Source organism: Arvicola amphibius, chromosome 13 (genome assembly GCF_903992535.2).
Source record: "Arvicola amphibius chromosome 13, mArvAmp1.2, whole genome shotgun sequence".
In the NCBI taxonomy this organism is placed as follows: Eukaryota; Metazoa; Chordata; class Mammalia; order Rodentia; family Cricetidae; genus Arvicola; species Arvicola amphibius.
Window position 1 is genome coordinate 68,221,264 of NC_052059.1, and position 17,154 is coordinate 68,238,417.

General features: G+C 42.3%; 1 protein-coding gene and 1 non-coding gene across 5 annotated transcripts in view; both read left to right on the forward strand.

Moving 5' to 3' along the window:
- The window catches only part of Chd8 (chromodomain helicase DNA binding protein 8), a 66,960-nt gene that overhangs the window by 44,058 nt on the left and 5,748 nt on the right, over positions 1–17,154 (forward strand). For 3 of the 4 annotated variants that reach the window (XM_038309839.2, XM_038309841.2, XM_038309840.2), the window contains 23 exons: positions 22–159; positions 943–1,064; positions 1,197–1,440; positions 2,557–2,733; positions 3,581–3,724; positions 3,946–4,201; positions 5,135–5,345; positions 5,488–5,683; positions 6,468–6,635; positions 6,913–7,092; positions 7,232–7,342; positions 8,046–8,242; positions 8,475–8,674; positions 8,755–8,935; positions 9,007–9,096; positions 9,751–9,854; positions 11,039–11,168; positions 13,168–13,243; positions 13,949–14,003; positions 14,174–14,381; positions 15,688–15,896; positions 15,987–16,703; positions 16,893–17,044. In XM_038309839.2, the coding sequence (XP_038165767.1) occupies positions 22–159; positions 943–1,064; positions 1,197–1,440; positions 2,557–2,733; positions 3,581–3,724; positions 3,946–4,201; positions 5,135–5,345; positions 5,488–5,683; positions 6,468–6,635; positions 6,913–7,092; positions 7,232–7,342; positions 8,046–8,242; positions 8,475–8,674; positions 8,755–8,935; positions 9,007–9,096; positions 9,751–9,854; positions 11,039–11,168; positions 13,168–13,243; positions 13,949–14,003; positions 14,174–14,381; positions 15,688–15,896; positions 15,987–16,703; positions 16,893–17,044 (4,266 nt within the window). The remainder of the gene's footprint in view (positions 1–21; positions 160–942; positions 1,065–1,196; positions 1,441–2,556; positions 2,734–3,580; positions 3,725–3,945; positions 4,202–5,134; positions 5,346–5,487; positions 5,684–6,467; positions 6,636–6,912; positions 7,093–7,231; positions 7,343–8,045; positions 8,243–8,474; positions 8,675–8,754; positions 8,936–9,006; positions 9,097–9,750; positions 9,855–11,038; positions 11,169–13,167; positions 13,244–13,948; positions 14,004–14,173; positions 14,382–15,687; positions 15,897–15,986; positions 16,704–16,892; positions 17,045–17,154) is intronic. The other variant, XM_038309842.2, reaches the window with a different exon arrangement.
- On the forward strand, positions 11,747–11,856 carry LOC119800565. The gene has a single exon (XR_005283056.1). It is a non-coding gene; the product is annotated as a small nucleolar RNA U6-53/MBII-28 (small nucleolar RNA).

The window sequence follows — 17,154 nt, forward strand, 5'->3', positions numbered from 1 at the left end:
TTTGGCTTTGCTCTCTCCCAGCCCGTCATCTACTACCTGGTGAAGTGGTGCTCTCTGCCCTACGAGGACAGTACATGGGAGCTAAAAGAGGATGTTGATGAGGGCAAGATTCGAGAATTTAAGCGGATCCAGTCAAGGCACCCAGAACTCAAAAGAGTGGTAGGTACATGTGGGTGTGGACGATAAATGTGGTAATGTAAAGGACTATTACATCAAGCCTTTATTTTTTTCCCTACTTGCAGAAGTTTTTGTTAATTTAGCTTTCTACAGTGGAAATTCTCTAACATGTAAAGAAGGGTTGACTAAATAATGTACCCATTCTTCATTTCTTTCTTTTTTTAAAAATATTTATTTACTTTATGTGTATGGGTGTTTTGTCTGCACACCAGGAGAGGGCATTGACTCCCATCCTTCTATGGTTATAGACAGTTGTGAACCTCCACGTGAATGCTGAAATTGAACTCAGGACCTCTGGAAGACTGGCCAGTGTTCTTTACTTTTGAAATATCTCTCCAGCCCCCTAAATTTCTTCTTTTTTCTTTTTTTTTTAAACAGTTATTTTACTTATTTATTATGTATACAGTGCTCTGCCTGCATGTATCCCTGCAGGCCAGAAGAGGGCACCAAATCTCATTACAGATGGTTGTGAGCCACCATGTGGTTGCTGGGAATTGAACTCAGGACCTTTGGAAGAGCAGGTAGAGCTCTTAACCACTGAGCCATCTCTCCAGCCTCCTCTCCCCCAAATTTCTTAAAGTAGTTTCCCGGGTTCTTCCTGAGTTATGCAGTGGGCATTCTTTCTTTTAAAAACAACATGCAGTCATAAATTTAAATGTATTTCACAGATTATAACCCAAGCAAGTTTTTCATTTGATTAAACTACTAGAATTACTAATTTTATAAGTGTCACTGTACCACTAATTCAGATTTTTTACTTTTTAGAATCGTCCACAGGCAAGTGCCTGGAAGAAATTGGAGCTGTCACATGAATATAAAAACAGAAACCAACTGAGGGAATATCAGTTAGAAGGAGTCAATTGGCTCCTCTTCAATTGGTATAACAGGTAAAGAAATGTGATCTTATAACATGTAAGTTTAGTCTAGGAATTATTCTTAGACATATTTTTTCCTAGGTAGATTAAGATGATACATTTTTGACATATTCTTCTCCCCCATTCCCACCCCGAAATCTGCAGGCAGAACTGCATCCTCGCTGATGAAATGGGATTAGGCAAAACTATTCAGTCGATTGCCTTCCTACAGGAGGTGTATAATGTAGGCATCCATGGTCCCTTTCTGGTCATTGCTCCATTGTCCACCATTACTAACTGGGAGCGAGAATTCAATACGTGGACGGAGATGAACACTATCGTGTACCATGGCAGTCTGGCCAGCCGGCAGATGATTCAGCAGTATGAAATGTACTGTAAGGATTCTCGGGTGAGTGATGTCTTGGGGATGCTGTGCTTAGTGAAAGTAGGCCTAGGTACCTAGTATTTCAGGGGCTGCTTATGAGTTAAAGATGTTTTCTAAGGCTCTCTGTGATTTAAGGTCTTCTTTTATGTAATAGTGGAGCTGGGCTTAGCTGTTTCTACCCAACCGACACTGTGAGTCTCTGGCCGTTCTGATTTCACATATGAATGTATCATTCTGATGGGTTGGTTTCTTTGCTTGAGTCAACTTCTGCAGTACAGCCTGGCCTGGCTTTAGCTCCCTGAATACCGAGATGATAGTTATGCACCACAATACCCAGCTGGTACATGTAATTTAAGTAGAATTTTAATAGCACTGATGAATTTTAAAGTATTTTTCAGAGTGATAAGCTTACATGTGGTAATAAACTTAAATACATTTGCCCCTTTTTTGAATGACTGAAATTTTAATAGACGGTTTTTCCTAAGGAAAAAAATTTTGAATCACCCATTTTGTATAATTAATTATTTATTGCTGCTTTTTTATGATTTTTATCTCTAAACTAAATTTTCTCATATATTATGGTTCTTAATTTTGTTGAAATTATTTGAATTTTAGGGTCCAATATTAACATGTTCTGTATTAGCTATTGCCACTTGTATTTTTATTTATTGTAGTGGTCTTGAAATAAGGGCTATAGATGTAGCCCAGGTTGGCCTCAAACTTGTGCTCCTGTCGCCTCAGCTCCCTGAGTCAGCTAGGTGACCCGGAGCTACTTGGCTCGGCTTCCACTTTTCCCTGTAGTGTGTTTCGGCATTGCTCAACATCTTGTGCTCCTCATTGTTAACCAAGGAATGATCTAAGACAGATTTACATTAGCTAAGCATACAACAGTCAGAAATGTCCAGCTCCACTCAGTGAGGTAGGCATGTTATTCTTTTCAAGAAGCTGAATCTGTCGAGAAAAGTGCATGTCACGTCTGTGATTTGGCACTGACGGTTGGGAATATAAACAGTGGCAGAAGTTGGCAGTAGTGCAGTTGTACCGTGTAAACTTCCTTAAGTGTGGAAGGAAATGCAGAACTCTGCAGGTGGGCACGTGTTTAGGAGGTGTCTCTTCTGACTGCACTGGTTTCATAATTAGGGTCGCCTCATCCCAGGTGCATATAAGTTTGATGCCTTGATCACCACTTTTGAGATGATTTTGTCAGACTGTCCTGAGCTTCGTGAAATTGAGTGGCGCTGTGTTATCATCGATGAAGCCCACCGACTGAAGAACCGTAATTGCAAGCTACTGGATAGTCTGAAGCATATGGACCTGGTGAGCACTCCAAAGTGACTTATCCACACAGACATCTGAAATTTACTCTAACTTTCCTGTGAAATGAAAGCTGTCCTAGAATGAAAACCCGTATTAGAGGGCCTCTGAAAGTCATAAACATTATAAGTTTTAGATTTGAAAATTAGCTATAAATGAGCACTTCTTAATCATGAGGTACAGTGGGAAGGTACCTTAGTTACCTATCCCAAAGATTAATATTTAAAACAACAACTCTTATTTTTCATAATTCTCTAGTTGAGCCTCTTGGGCCACACTCAACTAATATGTTCTCCTGGTGGTCTTTCCTGGGTCGCTGATGTTGCTGCAGCTGACAGTTGATAGTAGTTATTTGTTGGAACATTTAGGTTATCTTACTCCTGGCCTTTCTTTTTCTAATGGGCCAGATTGGGTGGGCTTCCTTACAGAGTGACCCCGGGAAGAAGGGTCAGGTGGAGTGTGGAGCCCGTGGACTCAGACTCCAGTGCATTCTCTTTGTTGAGCCAGTCACAGGCAGCCTGGGTTCCAGCAGGGAGCCTTACTGGGAAGAGTTACAGAGAACTAATGACCACAGAAACGGTCCACAGAGGAGCAAATTCAAATTTCTATGGGTAGTTAATGTGGAGAGACATGAATTTGGATAGTGTAATCTGAGTACTTTATTTGGTTAAAGTCGGTATTTACTTAGTTTCAGTCTGTCAGATAAGGGCATCTCCTAAATGGCTTTTGTTACTGAGTGAGCAAGTAAAAGAAAGTTAAGGCAGTAATCTGGTCCTAGTGTCGATAACCTCAAACTCAACTGACTGCATGCTTGGTGGATCTCTCCAATCCTCTGTCTTCCCTCGTACAGGAGCATAAAGTGTTACTCACAGGAACGCCACTGCAGAACACTGTAGAGGAACTATTCAGCCTGCTCCATTTCTTGGAGCCTTCACAGTTCCCTTCAGAATCAGAGTTCCTTAAGGATTTTGGAGACCTCAAGACAGAGGAGCAGGTAAGAAATCTGTCTGATGAGGTATTAACTCATCTACAATCTTCAGATAGTAGAGAACTAATTTTGTTTCCGTATAATCGCATTTGTTTCTTCATATTGTAATGTAATGCTATTGGTTTCTTTTTTTCTTTATGATGTAATATGATGTGGCTTGTTTCTTTTTCCCTTTCTGATATAATGTAATGTTAGTGGTTTCTTTTTCTCTTTATAATGAACCACAGGTTCAAAAATTACAGGCTATTCTCAAGCCAATGATGCTGAGAAGACTCAAAGAGGATGTGGAAAAAAATTTGGCTCCCAAACAGGAAACTATCATTGAAGTAGAGCTTACCAACATCCAGAAGAAGTACTACCGAGCCATTTTAGAGAAGAATTTCTCCTTCCTTTCCAAAGGAGCAGGTCACACCAACATGCCTAACCTGCTGAACACGATGATGGAGTTACGCAAGTGCTGTAACCACCCGTACCTCATCAATGGTGAGGGTGCTCAGGTCCTGGACAGTGCGGGGTGTGTGTGTGTGTGTGTGTCTGTGTGTGTGTGTCTGTGTGTGTGTGTCTGTGTGACGGGGGCTGGGACTTGAGTGCAGCAGCACACATGCAGAGGTCAGAGGGCAACACTATGGAATCTTCTCTCCTTCCACCTCCATGTGGGCTATTGGGATCACACTCAGGTAGCCAGGCTTGCGAGGCAAGCACCTTTATCTTTTGAGCAATCTTGCTGGCCATTCTGATTATTTCTATTTCCTTGGTTTTACAAAATTTCCCGAATTAAATAGGATTTTTTATGTAGAATTTCATGAGTAAGAACTCAGGTTATTCTGCATTCCAGATAAATGTTCTTCCTGGTACCTCATAATGAATATTTTCATGGGGAGGTGGTTATATGCTAATAATAGTAGGTATGTTCCAGTTTAGTCGTTGTCTGTGAAAGACCTGCCTTAATCAGCATGTTTTATATAGCAGAATAGAAAATTAGTTTGGATATAAAAGTTTGGAACTTTTTGTGAGAAATGCTATTCTTAATGCATTTGCTGCATAAGCATGAGGACATGAATTTGCATTCCCTGCACCCATATAACAATTTGTACATAACCACACACCAGTAATTTAAATGCCATGGAGATTGTGGGTGTGTCAACTGCTAGCCTAGTTCTCTGTGTTGTTCAGTTTGAGAGCCTCTGTCCAATAGACTATGGCAGAATGGTAGAGCAGAACCTGTGTGTGTGCATGTGTCTGTGTGTGCGTGCACGTGTGTGTGTGGGGGGGGTGCGCGTTAACAGAGAGGGAGGGAAGAGGGTCAAAGATCATACTGCTTTTTATTTTGCTTACTTATCTCAAGCTATTGTGTTAAATAAGACTTTGTATGTTCTCACTTATTCACGACTTCAACTTTGACTATTTTATTTGCAGGTGCAGAAGAAAAAATCCTGATGGAATTTCGGGAAGCTTGCCATATTATACCTCAAGATTTCCACTTGCAGGCCATGGTCCGGTCAGCTGGCAAGTTGGTTCTTATTGACAAGTTACTTCCAAAGCTCAAAGCTGGGGGCCATAAGGTTCTGATCTTTTCCCAGATGGTGCGCTGTCTAGACATCCTGGAGGATTATCTAATCCAGAGGAGGTAAGAGATGAGTCGTTCTAAAATGTCTTTATACTTCATAAAGCCTCAAGGATAGTTGTTGTGTAGCTCACTGTAGAATGTTTGCTCAGCACATGCAGGACCTTGGTTTCTCTGCTAAACCAGTTTTCCCCATTCTTACCAGGTACTTATATGAACGGATTGATGGGCGAGTTAGAGGCAATCTTCGACAGGCTGCTATCGACCGCTTTAGCAAGCCTGACTCAGACCGCTTTGTCTTTTTGCTGTGCACCCGTGCTGGTGGACTTGGTATTAATCTTACAGCTGCTGATACTTGTATTATCTTTGATTCAGACTGGAACCCACAGAATGACCTGCAGGTAAAGGAAATTATTTCCTTAAAAACTACGTGCCAATAATAATAATAATAATAATAAGCCAGGCAGTGGTGGTGCACGCCTTTGATCTCAGCACTCGGGAAGCAGAGGCAGGTGGATCTCTGTGAGTTCAAGGCCAGCCTGGTCTACAGAGTGAGTTCCAGGACAGGCATTAAAGCTACAGAGACACCTTGTCTTGGAAAAAAAAAACAATGTGTCTAATCCAAGAGATTTTTAATAAATCACGTTCTCTTAGAAAGACCCCTTTTTCAAAGAAGAATAAATCACGTTCTCTTAGAAAGACCCCTTTTTCAAAGAAGAGGAAGTTGTTTACCTAGAGGTGGCAGCTTGGTCAGGAGTCAGCTAACATCTGTAAGGAATCTAATACTAAATGTAGGCTGTGGAGTCTGTAGTTTCTGTTTCAGCTGCTGCTGTGGCACAAGGCCAGTAATGGATGACATGGAAGTGAATGGGTCTGTGTTTGAGTCAGATTTCATTTATTATTCCTTTTCATGAGAGATAGGCACACAAACTAGTTTGCAGAGGTGGATGTGGTGGCTCACATCTTTAATCCCAGGCAGAGGCAGGGGGATTTCTGTGGGTCAGGACAGTGTCTCCAAAAAAGAAAAGGAAAACGGAAGAAAGAAACAAAACTAGTTTGATTCTTTTATACAAGATGGGGCAGAAATTTCCTTTAAGTTTTTTGGTTTAGGGTTGATTTCATGGCTCTTTATGAGTGTGAAGAACTAAGACTTGATATTATATGCATCTTTGCTCTTTTAACCAGGCCCAGGCACGGTGTCATCGAATTGGACAGAGCAAAGCTGTGAAGGTTTACCGACTCATCACTCGTAATTCCTACGAGAGAGAGATGTTTGATAAAGCTAGCCTCAAGTTGGGATTGGATAAGGCTGTGCTCCAGTCCATGAGTGGTCGGGATGGCAACATCACTGGAGTAAGTCTGCAGATACTTTTGTGGGGGTCCCAGTAATAGAGGGAGATAAAAAGCAACTGTTTTAGAGGATGCATGTGTGTGTTTGTGTGCATATAGAACTTGGAGGAACTTTGTAGAGTCAGTTCTTCCCCCTTCACGTGGGTTCTGGAGGTCAAGGTCAGATCGCCAGGAATTGGATTGATGATCATTTTTTAAAGTAGAATAAAATGTCGACTATTCTTTTTCCTTTTTTTTTTTTTTTTTAAGATTTTTATCCTTGTCTTTTTTTTTTCCTCAGATCCAACAGTTCTCCAAAAAAGAGATTGAAGATCTCTTAAGGAAAGGCGCATATGCTGCCATAATGGAGGAAGATGATGAGGGTTCTAAGTTTTGTGAGGAGGACATAGACCAGATCTTACTGAGGCGGACGACAACCATCACTATTGAGTCTGAAGGGAAAGGGTCTACCTTTGCTAAGGTCTGTGGCAGATCCTCCATGGGCAGGCAGAGATGGAGACAGCAATCTCCAGGATTTAAAGATTTTTAAATACTTTCTAATTTCCCTTTTGTGTATAAAAGATTATAATTAACTTCATTCTGCCTTTATTTCTCCCTAGGCAAGCTTTGTTGCTTCTGAAAATAGGACAGATATTTCCCTGGATGATCCAAACTTTTGGCAAAAATGGGCGAAAAAGGCAGACCTAGACATGGATCTGCTGAATAGCAAGGTGAGCTTATCCCTCCTTTGAGCGGGGGCTATATTGTAGAAGGCAAAGTACTTTCATTCTTTATTAGTTCCAACTCTTTAATGCTAATTAAAACTTACGGTAGGATATCATATACAAAGTTTATAGAACCATTCTCTACCAAGGAAACACTAAAGACACTTACATGTTGTCTTAGTCATTGCTCTATCGCTGTGAAGAGACACCACAACCATGGCAACTTTTACAAAGCAAAGCATTTAATTGGTGCTTGCTTACAGTTCGGAGGTTGAGTCCGTTAGTGTCATGGCAGGAGACATGATGGTACACAGGCAGACATGGTAGCTCAGAGTCCTTCATATAAGATTCAAAGGCTGCAGGAAGACGAAGACATGGGGCCTGGCTTGAGCTTTTGAAATCCTAAAGCCCACCCCAAGTGACACACTTCCTCCAGCAAGGCCACACCTACTGCAGCAAGGCCTTGTGCTCTGATCCTTTCTAATAATGCACTCCCTGGTGACCAGGCATTCAAATCTGTGATTCTGTGGGGCCCATTCTTATTTAAACCACCACAGATGTTAACCACCTTTTCCTTCCTGAGCCTTGTAGATTGTTTTACATGCCCTAAACTCTGAGTATTTTCATAACTTACATTCAAGATTATGTCAGTTTATAAGTGACTTTGCCTGTTAGCAGACCAGAGAAATAGCTCTTGCTCTCTATATAGAATAACTTGGTGATTGACACACCTCGAGTGCGGAAACAGACTCGACACTTCAGCACTCTGAAAGATGATGACCTGGTTGAGTTTTCTGATTTGGAAAGTGAGGATGATGAGCGGCCGCGCTCCCGAAGACATGACCGGCATCACACCTATGGGCGCACTGACTGCTTTCGGGTGGAAAAGCATCTCCTCGTATATGGGTAAGAATGCAACTTGCCGAGCAGTAGGACACCTCTGTGCTGACTGACTCCTGACGCTGTTGCCTTTCAGATTGGAGGATGTGTCCAGGAGGCATCATGTAGAAACACTACCTTTGAGGGAGCTTCTGTTTGTTTTCCACTTTTGGGACGATGGCAATTCTGGGAGCCAGGATAATATCACTGAATTTGAATCTCTCCAAAAATATATGTGTTGCCTTTTCTGTTTTGTTAGTTGGGGACGTTGGCGAGATATTTTGTCTCATGGACGCTTTAAGCGGCGCATGACTGAAAGAGATGTGGAGACAATATGCCGTGCCATCCTTGTGTACTGTCTTCTGCACTACCGCGGGGATGAGAATATCAAGAGCTTCATTTGGGACTTGATTAGCCCTGCTGAAAATGGCAAGACAAAAGAATTGCAGAATCATTCAGGTAATTATCAACTCCTACCTCTTCGTCTTTCTAGAGGGTATTTAGTCCTTTTCAGTTGTAAGGGTTTTTCTCAATCCAAGTCTTTGATGTCTCCCCTTTCCCAGGTCTGTCTATCCCTGTGCCACGTGGGCGTAAGGGGAAAAAAGTAAAGTCACAAAGTACTTTTGACATTCATAAGGCAGACTGGATCCGGAAATATAACCCTGATACTCTGTTCCAAGATGAGAGTTATAAGAAGCACTTGAAACATCAGTGTAACAAGTAAGAGCGCTGTGCAGATAAGTCCTCACGAAGGCTTGCTACACTGTTGCTAAGGTGTCTCTCCCTTCTAGGGTACTGTTGAGAGTACGGATGCTGTACTATCTGAGGCAAGAAGTTATTGGAGACCAAGCAGAGAAGGTGTTAGGGGGTGCCATCGCAAGGTGAAGTCCCTTTCGTTAACATTCATTCCTGTATCTGTCCGTCCATCCATCCATCCATCCATCCATCCATCCATCATGTATCTACTATCTATCTATCTATCTATCTATCTATCTATCTATCTATCTATCTATCAATCATCTATCTATCATCTGTTGTTTTGTGTTGTGGGGAGGACGGGGATATGCCATGACATGCTTGTGGCACTCCGAAGACAAATTGCCAGCACAGTTTCTCTCCTGTGTGGGTTCCAGGGATTGAACTCAGGATGTCAGACTTGGTAGCAAGCTCCTTCACCTGCTGAGCCACCTTGCCAGCCTCTTTGTATTTATGCACTCTTTCATGTTATTTATCCTTCCTTGTTCCAGGAGTGACTGGTTTGCTTACTTCCTCCTATACTGTCTTTGAGATATCTGATAATTGGCCTGGAGGGATGGCTTAGCCATTAAAGGCTAGGCTCACAACCAAAAATATAAGAGATATCTAATAATTAAAAATCTCTGCATCAAGCCTTTAATCCTGTATTTATCACAAGTTCATAGAAATACAGCATAAGCATAAACATTTAATTGATGAATAAAGCAAGCAACCTTTAATAATCTTTCAAGGGATTATCACTTCTATTTCTGACGTTGCTTTACTGACTTCACATTTAGTGAGATTGACATATGGTTCCCAGTAGTGGATCAGCTGGAAGTTCCAACAGCGTGGTGGGACAGCGAAGCTGACAAGTCCCTGCTCATTGGTGTTTTTAAACATGGTAGGTACCCTCTGCAATATTGCTTTTCTGTTAATGTCTGTAACAGACTAGTTCTATAATCAAATGTTCAAGGAATTCCAGATAGATAGTTAAAGGCAGGGAGCCTCTCCGTCTGTCTTCTCACCTCCCTGTGTATTGTGGGGTCTATATTAGGAATCTACAAGTCAAGGCAAGTAATATATGTCAAGTTCTGTTAATAATAACCATATTTTTAATTTTATTTATTTATTTATTATGTATACAATATTCTGTTTGTGTGTCTGCCTGCAGGCCAGAAGAGGGCACCAGACCCCATTACAGATGGTTGTGAGCCACCATGTGGTTGCTGGGAATCGAACTCAGGACCTTTGGAAGAGCAGGCAATGCTCTTAACCTCTGAGCCATCTCTCCAGCCCCAATAATAACCATATTTAATTTCAGTGACTTATGTCTCACTTGTCTAAAGGTTTAGTAGTCTGAGGTAGCAATGAGTACTAATTTCTTATCAGGCAAAAGCTGATAAGAAATTCCAGGCATTAGAATCAGTGAATATTAGCTTTATCCTTTGATGTACTGGAATGAATTTTTAAACATACTCTTTTTGTTTACTTCCTAAAATAAAGTTACTTAATTTACATGTTTTTTAGAAATGTAATGGGCTAAGAAAAGTTGTGAACAAGCCAGACATTAGGTGGTGCATCCCTTTAATCCCAGCACTTGGAATGCAGACACAGGCAGATTTCGTGTGTCCTAGGCCAGCCAGGGCTACACAAGGAGATCCTACTTAAAAAATTAATAAACTAATTAAAAGATGGGCATTTGATTTACTAACAAGACACAGAAGTTTAGAGTTCAGTATAAGTACTCACTGGGAATCTCTTTACTTTCAGGTATGTTTCTTGTTCTTCATTTGAGAATGTGTGATAAAAATCATAAATTATTAAGCTATTTTCTTTATTTCTGTACTAAGAATAGTAATCTAAAAATTATTAAATGACTCTATAGACCAGTCACCTTAAGACGAGTTATGTATTAAGTTATTGTCAACCAGGTGAAAACTACAAAAGTTATAAATATAGTGGTATTAACACCTATCCAAGTTAATATTTTTATTCTGAGCAAAGCCATAGTCTAATGATACCAACAGTATACAAAATAAGTACAGACATTGGAATTTCTTCAATCTGTGTCCCTTGTTCTTCTAGGCTATGAAAAATATAACACCATGAGGGCAGACCCGGCCTTGTGTTTCCTGGAAAAGGCTGGCAGGCCAGATGACAAAGCTATTGCAGCGGAACATAGAGTGTTAGATAATTTCTCAGACCTGGTGGAAGGGTAAGCATTGGTGGTGCCTTCACTTGGGTCTGCCCTGTGCTGCTTATGCCGATTCTCCTAACCCTAGCCTGGGCTGAATGAAGCAGGATTCCTTTTGTTTTACTCCGTTTTTGTTTTTGTTTTGAGACAGGGTCTCATAGAGTTCCAGGTCTTTCTGATGGCCTGGAACTTGCTTTGTAGACCAGGCGCACCTCAAACTCAGAGATTCACCTGCCTCTCCCTCCCGAGTGCTGGGATTAAAGGCGTGCACCACCATACTAACCCCATCACTGAGATTCCTAATGGTGGTTATACTCATGTGTAACAAGTTCTTATAAAGAATAGGACCAGCAGATTGGACCCTAGACACTGGCCTTAATCACACATTGCTGTAACTGCAGGTGAAAATCGGTGTTCTTCCCAGAAGGCTTACACAATAATCACAGTATAGCTGTAGTAACTGGGAAGATAAACTAATTCTACTGGAAAATAACAGTCAGTCAGTTCTCATGGGTCACTTATGTGGCAGAGCTTTAGACAGTTTTAGACATTTCCCATGGTATCTGAAACATAAAAGTACTCCTTCACCTGGGAACATGTCCTGATGATGAGCTGCCATGCTAATACTGAGTCACCAAGTAGGGCAGTGTTGCCCTGGTTTGGGTGCCAGTGAGTTTAACAAAACTTCTCACATGGAGACCTGAGGGACATGTTAAGGACTCTATAAATTTCTGCATGAACAAGACTATTGTGACTGACTACATCTTCACTTTGGTTTGTAAAGGACTAACAAAAGAAATGTATTTATTGCAAATCATTCTGTCACCCTTCTGCTCAAGAGCAAAGTAGAGAAAATTAATACATTTTAGAAAATATGAACATGGTGTGGAGAGATAATATCTTAGGGTTATTATTGCTGTGATGAAATACCATGACAAAGCAACTTAGGGAGGAAAAGGTTTATTTCAGCCACAGTCCCATAGAACAGTTCGTCATCAAAGCAGCGAGGGCAGAAACTCATACAAAGCAGGAACACAAAGTGGACTGGGCCCTCCTCCACCAATCACTAGTTTTAAGGATGTCTTACTGACTTGCCCGCAGCCCAGTCTTGAGGAGGCATTTCCTCAGTTGAGCTCCCTCCTTTCAGATGACTCTGGCTTGTGTGAAACCAACACCAGTGGCTCAGTACTTAAGAGCACTTCCAGCTCTTTCAGGGGGTTCAGATTTACTCACAGTTCCCTGAAGCTTCCGTTCTAAAGGATTCAATACCCATCCCAACAACAGGCAGACACCTAGTACACAAACATACATTGTTTAGGCAGTCACACATACACATAAAATAAATCTTTTAAAAAAAAAACACCATGCAAAATTAATAAATGGTAAATAGTTGTGAAAGAGGGGGAAGTTATTAAACAATAAAAAGAGTAAAGAAAAGGGAAATATGGATCAAAGTATTTGACTTACTGCTAGCTATGATGGCAGGTAGTCTGGAGGCTTGAAGCAGAAAGATGCTTGAGTCTATCAGTTTAAGACTAGCCTCAGCAACAGTTTAGTAAGATTTTGTCCCCAAAAAGTTAGGACTACAGAGATGGAGAGATGGCTCGGCACTTAAGAACACTATAGTTGCTCTTCCGGAGGACCCAGGTTCAGTTTCCAGTACCCAAATGATGTCTAAATACCGTATGTAACTCCAGTCCTATGTGCACCCGGTACATCTCACACAATGCGCAGGTATGCATATATTTAAAACACCCATACACATAAAAAAACTATTTTAAAAAGTGGATAAAAGTGTTTTGTTTTTTCAAGTCAGGAAATTTTGATATGTGCTTTGTTAACTTACAATTATTTATTCCCTCAGAGCGATTCTTAACATAAGCACAGCTTGAATCCTGGCCCCCATTCCTGAAAGCATGAGATTAGAGAGTAGTCTTTGCTGGCTTGTATGTTTGGTCTGATCTCCTAGTGATAGGATATATATTGTTCTCTTTTCTTCTTTGTTTCTGGATAATTCTAGGATTGACTTTGATAAGGATTGTGAAGATCCTGAATATAAGCCACTCCAGGGTCCCCCAAAGGACCCAGAGGATGAGGTAAGAAATCCTTTAGAGTGTAGCTTTTATCTATTAGTAATATTATCTCATTCTCTGAACCTTGAAGTATATTATTCTAATTATACTTGAAGTGTGTTAATTATGCTAATACATCTGTATATGTGGAAAGTAAATAAACTTTTAAGAATGTAAACTACAAGTGCTCGAGAGATGGCTCAGTGGTTAAAGAGCACCGACTGTTCCTCTAGAGGACCCAGGTCTGATTCTCAGAACCAGTCGTATAACTCCAGTCCAGAGGATGTGATTCCTGTTCCTGGTCTGCACAGGCAGCAGGCACACGCACAGTGCACAGACACACATGCGGGCAAAGCACCCAAACATGTATAATAAAGATCAGTCTTAGACTAGAATAACAGAATGTAAGCTGGATAACAAGGATAACAATGCCAGCTGAAGGGCATGGGTGAGATGGTGTGGAGGAGGTGGGGTGCAAACCAGGTGCTAATAGCTGTTATTCAACAAATCCCCAATCCTGGAGTCTCACCATTATCAAGAACTAACTGTTTGAGTTCTACTTGTTCTTTTCTTTGGTTGCTTCCAAATTTTTGTGAGAGTTCCTTTCATTAGAAATTTTTCTTATCCCTTGGTGCCCCAGAAGGACATACACAAGAAAGTGATTTCAGAGTGCCAACTTCTCCCCTTTCACTCCCCTCTCCATCCTGTGGGGTGGATCTCCTTCTCTAGGGTGATCCCTTGATGATGATGGATGAGGAGATCTCAGTCATTGATGGAGAAGAAGGTAAATTCTAGATCAAACAGTCTATTTTTGTAAGGGTTAGGTTGGGGGATTTTTGACTAATGTCTTATGCTGGGATATCTAAAAGCTTTGCCTTTTCATGAGTAGAAACACAAGTGTCATTTCTACTCTTCTGTCTGTACACCCTATTCATTCTGCTTTGTTTCCCACAGCCCAGGTGACTCAACAGCCAGGGCATTTATTCTGGCCTCCGGGCTCTGCCCTGACAGCCAGGCTCCGCCGCCTGGTCACAGCCTACCAGCGCAGCTACAAGAGAGAACAGCTGAAGATGGAGGCCGCGGAGCGCGGGGATCGCAGACGCCGGCGTTGTGAAGCAGCCTTTAAACTCAAAGAGATTGCAAGGCGGGAAAAGCAGCAACGGTATAGCACAGCTAGTAGTTTGTGTCAGCTGTGGGTCTGTACTGAGAAAGTATGGCAGGAAGGATTTACTTGGTATTCCCTAGACGGATCATCTTTTCTGCCTTCCTCTCTAACTAGTACTTAGGATTTTGCTATGGGCTGGGGATACAGCTCAGCGGCACAGCCCTTACGTTCCGTGTGCAGTCTTAGGCTCTAAAATCCCTTCTACTGATATTTTAAAAGAAAAACAATTCATTTAGGTTTAACAAGCAAAATGATAGGAAGATGTCCTGTGTGCTTGCTCTTTAAGACTTTTTTATTATTTTTATTTTTAAAGTATCTGTGTGTATGTGTCTGTGAGTGAATGCCACTTGTTTATAGCTTTCCACGGAAGCCAGAAGAGGACATTAGAAGCAGGAGTTTTGGGTTCAGTTCACTCTGTGCAGATGTTGGGAGTTGAACTCTGGTCCTCTGCAAGAAAAGCAAGCACTCTTAACCACTGAGCCATCTCACCCCTCTTTACTTCTTTTTTTCTCCTGTGGCATTGTGGCCCCAGCTGGCCTGGAACTTAACAGGTAGACCAGGCTGACTTTGAACTCACAGAGGTCTGCCTGCCTCTGCGTCCTGAGTGCTACGATTAAAAGTTTTACCATCATGCCCAGGAAAAAGCATTTTTAAAATTTTATTATGCTTGTAGGAATGATTGTTTTGCCTACATGTATATGTGACATGTGCCTGGTACCCAGCAAGGTCAGAAAGGGTGGCAGACACCCTGGAACTAGAGTTATGGATTGTTGTTAGCCGCCAAACCTCTGTGAAAGAGTCAGTACTCTTAACCACTAAGCCAAGCCGTCTCCCTAGCCCTCCCTCCCTTCCTTCCATCCTTCCTTCATTCTTTATTGGTTTTTCAAGGCACAGTTTCTCTGAAGCCTTGGCACTTATCTGGAACTAGCTCTTGTAGACCAAGCTGGCCTCGAATTCACCTTTTTTCTTTATTTTATTAATGAAGATGGATGGAATTCATTACGGAAAGGTTTTAGTATAGATGTAGACACAGTGACTGAGCGAGAAAGAGATGGACAGAGGCATAACAAAAGGACCGTTGTGTATGCACAGTGGTTGGCCTCCACTTCATCTCACTGTGTGTTGACCTAAATCATCTTCCCCTTCACTTGATAATTCTATATGTCACTTAGTTCCTCTCATTACCTCTTCTGGGCTTGTTAGTTTCAGACTTAATTTTTGTATTTTCTAGTGTTTTAAGTCAGCCTACATAATAATCGGTTTTCCTGTGCTCTGATCAATGGTTTTACTCTTCCTGCCTTAGGTGGACGAGGCGTGAGCAAACTGATTTCTACCGAGTAGTGTCTAGCTTTGGTGTGGAGTACGACCCTGACAACATGCAGTTTCACTGGGGTCGCTTCCGCACCTTTGCTCGACTGGACAAGAAAACGGATGAAAGCCTCACCAAGTACTTCCATGGCTTTGTGGCCATGTGTCGACAGGTGTGCCGCCTTCCTCCAGCTGCTGGCGATGGTAAGATTTGTAGAGTCTTTGGTAAACGGGGCTGTGTTGCTAACAGATCAGCCTTTGGCTAACTTCTTTTTCCACCTTTGTCTCTTGCAGAACCCCCAGACCCTAATCTGTTCATTGAGCCCATCACTGAAGAGAGAGCCTCGCGGACCCTCTACCGTATTGAATTGCTTCGGCGCTTACGGGAACAAGTTTTATGCCACCCCCTTTTAGAAGATCGGCTGGCATTGTGTCAGCCTCCAGGTCTTGAATTGCCCAAATGGTGGGAACCTGTCCGTCATGATGGGGAGCTTCTACGAGGGGCAGCCCGCCACGGAGTGAGCCAAACAGACTGCAACATCATGCAGGACCCAGACTTCTCTTTCCTGGCTGCCCGGATGAATTATATGCAGAACCATCAGGCAGGAGCACCAGCTGCATCCCTGTCGCGATGCTCTACCCCACTGCTGCACCAGCAGTGTCCCTCACGCACTGCCTCACCGTCACCCCTGCGCCCAGATGCTCCTGTGGAAAAGTCACCTGAGGAGACTGCTGTCCAGGTCCCCAGTCTGGAGAGTCTGACTTTAAAGCTAGAAAATGAGGTGGTGGCTAGGAGCCGACTCGCCCCACAAGACTATGAAGTGCGTGTAGCCTCCTCGGATACAGCCCCTCTACCCCGGAGTATTCCACCAGTCAAACTGGAGGAGGAGGAGGATTCAGACTCTGAGCTGGACTTGAGCAAGTTGTCACCGTCATCCTCCTCTTCTTCATCCTCATCCAGCTCCAGCTCCAGCACTGACGAGAGTGAGGACGAGAAGGAAGAGAAGTTAAGTGAGTGCATGGAACAGGCTGTGGGCCCCCTACCCCTCCACCCTTCCCTTTTAAAATGCATCCTCTTGAGAGAGTTCAGTTTTTACTTGATAAAATGTCATAGCACATCTGTTATTTGTTTGGCCTAGTTCACATAATACCATTCCAATTCAACATAATCTTTGCTTACACATGCTGTGTGATCTCTAGCTGCTGACCGGTCCCGTCCGAAACTCTATGATGAAGAGAGCCTTCTGTCCCTCACTATGTCCCAAGATGGATTTCCAAATGAAGATGGAGAACAGATGACCCCCGAGCTGCTGCTGCTGCAGGAAAGACAAAGAGCCTCTGAATGGCCCAAGGTACCAGTCTCCTATCTACACACGCAGAGTCAGAAACAGCTTCAGGAGATGGTGTTGCTCCTTTGGTTTCTCCTTTGTTTAGCATTGCCTATGTTTATATGAAACGCTTT